Source organism: Quercus robur, chromosome 9 (assembly GCF_932294415.1).
Source record: "Quercus robur chromosome 9, dhQueRobu3.1, whole genome shotgun sequence".
NCBI classification, from domain to species: domain Eukaryota; kingdom Viridiplantae; phylum Streptophyta; class Magnoliopsida; order Fagales; family Fagaceae; genus Quercus; species Quercus robur.
Window position 1 is genome coordinate 9,351,724 of NC_065542.1, and position 5,338 is coordinate 9,357,061.

General features: G+C 35.5%; 1 protein-coding gene across 2 annotated transcripts; it reads left to right on the top strand.

The window, feature by feature from the left end:
- Positions 1-725: 725 nt before the first annotated feature.
- LOC126699461 (uncharacterized) lies at positions 726-4,673 on the top strand. 2 transcript variants are annotated; one of them, XM_050397295.1, is made up of 2 exons: positions 726-903; positions 3,952-4,673. In XM_050397295.1, exon 2 carries the CDS (start codon positions 3,973-3,975, stop codon positions 4,354-4,356), a length of 384 nt encoding a protein of 127 aa, XP_050253252.1. In that variant the 5' UTR covers positions 726-903; positions 3,952-3,972; the 3' UTR covers positions 4,357-4,673. The 2 variants fall into 2 exon arrangements, with proteins under 2 accessions (XP_050253252.1, XP_050253251.1); XM_050397294.1 differs by having other exon boundaries at positions 735-903; positions 3,955-4,673.
- The last annotated feature ends 665 nt before the right edge of the window (positions 4,674-5,338 follow it).

Here is a 5,338-nt window from a genome sequence, read left to right on the forward strand (position 1 = left end):
CAACGAACGGAGGCTAGTATAAAAGAGAGTGTTATGTGACCAAAAAGGGGGCTCTCCATTTGGCTTCTGGCGAAAGACTTGATGAAAGAGAATGCCTGGATAATATACGCCGGACACCGCATAAAAACCCACCGACGGGTAACCGGGGATAGCACCACCTCTCCTCGGACATGATCCGAGGAGCCAAATCCTCCTGGATACAAGATTGAAGGGCCTGAATATCCGGCCCAAAGCTCTTTCTCATATTAGTTCATCTATAGTCCGGCCCGAAATGTCGCCCTGAAATCCAACGCTGGCCTTTCAACCCCACTCTCTACAAATATTATTGTGAGGGACTTTCCATGTGCGAGCCCAACATCGTTGTTGGGCCGTTAAAGATTTTGTGTCCTTACACTATTTATTTATTTATTTGTTTTATGTTTGAAAATTAATAATACTCATGAAGGAACCAATTGATAATTGACAATTAAGAATTAATAGGTTCTCCCTAAAAAATGATAATTAACCTAAGGATAAATTACATATTTAGTCTGTAATTTTGTAATCTTGTATATTAATTTAATCTTTAACATTATAAATGTGTCAAATTAGCGTTTAAATCTTTTAGTATAATATCAAAATGGCCTAAAGTAATAGATAAAAAAATGTTGATATATATTTTTTTGCACGAAACTAGTCGTGACTGCATGGAGATTCGTACATAGACCTACCATCAAATATCTACCGCTAAAAGTCCGTATGTGACAGTCGCGGTAAAAGTTTAACATTTTTCAAAAACAAAACCTCATAAGTGAGTACTGAGCTGATTTCAGTGGACAGAGTTGGGTGAGTGAGGAAGGAACGGCAGTGACGCCTGAAGGTGAAGACCGGCGGTGGCGAGTCCCGACGGTGAAGCTGATTTAGGTATAATCTCTCTCTCTCTCGTAATTGTTTGGTTGCCGAGAAAATGTGGAAAGCTTTTTACTTTCTCATAAACCTAAAGGGAGGTTTAGGGTTTATGGTTTCAAAGTTCGTAGTTCTATAAGTTTTCCATACTCTTGCTACTTCCCCCATGAAAAATCTCTGCCCGATGGAATCTTAATCTTTGAAGATAAGATATACCCTTAAGAAAATTGGGTTTTTGATTAGGTTACAGAATCAGTGTGATTGCTTTGCTTGTGTATCAGTTAGGGTTTATTTAGTTAAGTACCTGAAATGACTAATACCCAATTGATTTCTGAACTGTTACTTGAATTGGTAATGAATAAAATTACTTAATAGTCCAAATTTTTTATATTTAGAATTGGTATTGCTGAGATTCAGAGTTGTATGCTGTATTATTAACTACATTTTGTTGATCTTGAACCCAATAAGCTTACATTCAGTTTGATTACTTAACTGGGGTATGAACTGGATTATCTTTTTTTTTTTGGGGGGGGGGGGGGGGGGGTGGGGAACTTTCACTCGCACCCAATGGGTCTTGAACCCACAATCTCGCCCTTTACTCCGTTATTATGGGAGGAGAAAGTGCCAAGCTGAGCTATAGCTCATTGGCAAGGTTGTCTAGTTTTACATACATGATACAAAAGATCTCATACGGGTGTTCCTTGCATGAATTGGAAATGGTATTGATGATGTTTGTTGGATGATTTGGATTCAAAATACTCATTTCTGCTTATACTTTAGTATTTTTTGACTTTCTACGCTTTTTTGACAATGTTATAGTTCTAACTTTTAAACTGAATATGGTATATAGAATGTCTGTTTGGCCTTTCAAATTTGTTGTGCATAACATTGTTGATATTCAAAAATGTGCTGCTTAGAAATTGCATCCTTTCCAACCTTACAAAGCTACCTTTCTCTATTCGGATATAATCCAAATTGAAGATTATCGGGTGTTAGTTTGTATCTTACAAAACTTCAGTTGGCTTTGTTTGCTTGCACTTGAAATGGGTGTGCTTCATTTACTCCTACCATTGGGCATTCAATTGTGTATCTCTGCAATGATACTTATCTCAGCAATTGCATTGGAACAGTGTCTTTTTTATTATTATTATTATTATTATTTGATATTCAGTACTATAATTCAGAACCCTAGATGGAAGATGTGAAGCTCTTTTACTTAGTAAAAACATCATCTCCTAGCTGAAATTTCTCTTCTAGTCTTCCCTAGGGTTTAGCTTACAATATAAAAGCCAATTCATGACTTAATTTCCCATAATATGTCCATGATTCCCTCAGGGGAAAGTTTCTATTAAATGGTAGTCGGTACTTCACTATAATAGTATAATGTGTACAACATGGGTGGAGGAATTTTATAATTGTAGTTGTTGCTTTTGCTATCTAATATTGCCATCATCTAAAGTTAGTTCTTCTGTATGCATAAGCCCAACAAAAGTGAAGCACTTCAATAATTTTTGTTTATTTTATTATCAAATTATTGTGCTCACCTACATTGCTTATATTCATCGAAATTTCGTATTAATATTCCAATTCAAAATATCCACTTCCAATCCACATTTCGAAACCTATAAATGCCAGTAACTCAACAAGTTTTATGCACTGACACCTAACAGTGTCAGACAGCTTGAGGAACTGAAATCCCTGCAAGACGCATCTGATGTGCAGCAGACACATTTCATTTATGTCAAGAATCAATGTTATTTTTCATTTATGTCAAAAAAAAAAAAAAAGAATCAATGTTATTTTTCCTTTCCAAGTTGGTAGGAAATGCTCCAAATGTGTTTGTTTAAGTGTACTTTTTGATATTCTGAACGTGTACATTTCCTAATCTTAAAAGTGCTGTGTGGTGACCAAAAAAAATGTTTTCTGTGTTAATAAAAAATGGATTTCCTAAATTTTAAGACGAGTGAGAGGACCCGTGCTCATCCTAGAATCAGAGAGACAGAAACACCCCACAGACACAGACAGAGCAGTTGCACTCCTCCAAAAAACTTCTTTTAAAAGAATAATATCTGCTGAATTATGCTAAACTTTGTATTTGTTTGATCAGATTTCAAGTTATGGACCCCAAGTCATGTGTAATTTAGCACTTTTGTAACTTTTTTACTTAGAAATCTTGTGTGAGTCATTTAGTTAATCTTTTATATTGATTTATGATTTAAATGTAAAGTATGACTTTATCTCTGTTTGTTTTACATACTTTTTTGGAATTTGGGCTATATGTGTAATTCATTTACATATAAAGGTATTATAAAATAAATATAATTATATTTGTGCCCTCATTTTTCTTGATCTACCATGTCAACATTTGGAACTTTATCTGACCCATATAACGTATCTGGTGCTTTCTTATTCAATGGCGTTAAACATATCAAAATATATGGTGTATTGTGACACTGATCCCTATTTGCTCTGTTTGAAAATGAAATAGAACAAGGTTTGATGGAAACCATAGTATACTTTTTAAAGGATACATATGGAAAAGTGTTTATAAGTTTCGGTGAATTTTTTTATTAAATGGGTATCATTTAATCGCTTATAGTTTACACATATTGAACATGGTATTTGTTTTTAAGTTGTTCCTTTTTAAGTTGAGTCAAATACCTGCTTTAAACTAGTTTATGCAGTCCATCTTAATTTTATGCTTCTCTAATCTGCAGTGTGATGACAGTGATACTATAAACAATGCCAAATTTCTCATCTGAGCCCATGTGATTTAAAAAAAAAAAAAAAATTATTGTTGCCTCAATCTAATTTGTTGAATGCTTATGGAAAGCTTAATGCAATCCATTATAGGCTCCTGGAATGCTGAAGAAGTAATATCAATTTTTATTATTATTGATTTATGGAAAAAGAGTGACTTCTATTCTGTTATGGATGTTGCCTTAATTGTTTCTCAATCAAGTTTTCTTTTCAGACCACTTGTTCTTCTTTTCCACTTCCCCATTTTTCTTACTTAGATTTATTAACATGTTGTGCACCTTGTCACTTTGTTGGTCTGTTGTCTAGCAGAGAACCTTTGGGAGGTTGATGGCAGGCAAGGCGGCAAAATCTGTGGTGAAGGCAGTTGGGGACTACCAGTACCCATGGCGGGAGAAGTTGGTTAAGTACAAGAATGAGCTATCCAAGGGTGTATGGGGTTACTGGGAGCTAGGGGCCTGGAAACCCCTTGGCATTAGTGCTCGTCATAGAGCTAGACTTCGCAAAGAAGTCCTACTTGCTGGGGAAGACTGGTCATATGATCCAGAGAGGAAAGAGATGAGAACCAAGAGGAAAGGGCACAAATGTGATAGGATTGCTGCAGAAAAACGGGCAAACACTGCAAGGTTGATGCAAGAGATGCCACAAATGTTGCTGGATTACAAGAAGCGCAAGTGGGAGAAGAAGATGAAGGAAGAAGACAAGAGCAAGTGAATGGTTCCCTCTTGATCTTTCCTTTTCTTATGACGTTTCTTTTTGATAAGGTCTTTCTTCTTTTTTCCTTATTCTTTTTCATGAATAAACGGTAGAAATTTCTTCTTATTAAAGCTTAATGGACTTGGCTTAATATGCATACACTCTACATCATTTTTGTGTATGTTCTTGAAAGAATTTCCTGGAGAAATATCTTATGCACTAGAGTGCACAAATGCACATTATGTTTCCTCCAGAAAATTGATTAGCTGCTTGAAATTGTTATTCCTCAAGAAATTCAAAATGTCATGGGATACTCTTTTTCTGTGTTTTTTTAATATTGAATCTTGCAAAATATCAAAGAGATAAGCTAAAGGACCTTGGTAAATCAAAGCTTGCGTCAGTACACTGTACACCTGACTGAGTCATGCAAATGGATCAGTGGCTCACTCTTTTTTTTCCTTTTTCTTTTAGTTTGTTTATGTATAACTTTTTAAGCCTTACTATTTTTTTTTAAGTACAATTGTACTTTTACTGATTTTTCAAAAAAATCAGCAAATTAGCAAATCAACAAAACGTTAATCCAAACCCAAAACTCTGGGAAGCAGTAGCCACACCTGCCTTCATCCATCGTATCAAAGACTGCCTTGCCTTAACAAAAGCTCCCCCACTTGAAAGCCCAGCATTTTTCCGCCACCCAACATGTTTTGTTGATCAGTCACAGTGGCCTCATGATAAGGTATTACTCTCAACCATCACAACTTTAGGGGTCGCGCTTTTAGAGGGATGAAATCATAAAATCAAGCTCTACTTGAGATTGCTTTAAGACCTTAAAAGGATGAAATTATATGTACCAATTACTTAAAAGGAGGTTGTACTATTCATAACCATCTGGTCTATTTTTGGGCTTACTCCTACTCCTAGTTGTGTGCCCTGTCGAGCCCAAATACTTCACCTCTCGATATGTTCTGCTTTGCCAAGTCCAAAGTATTTTTCTAATAAG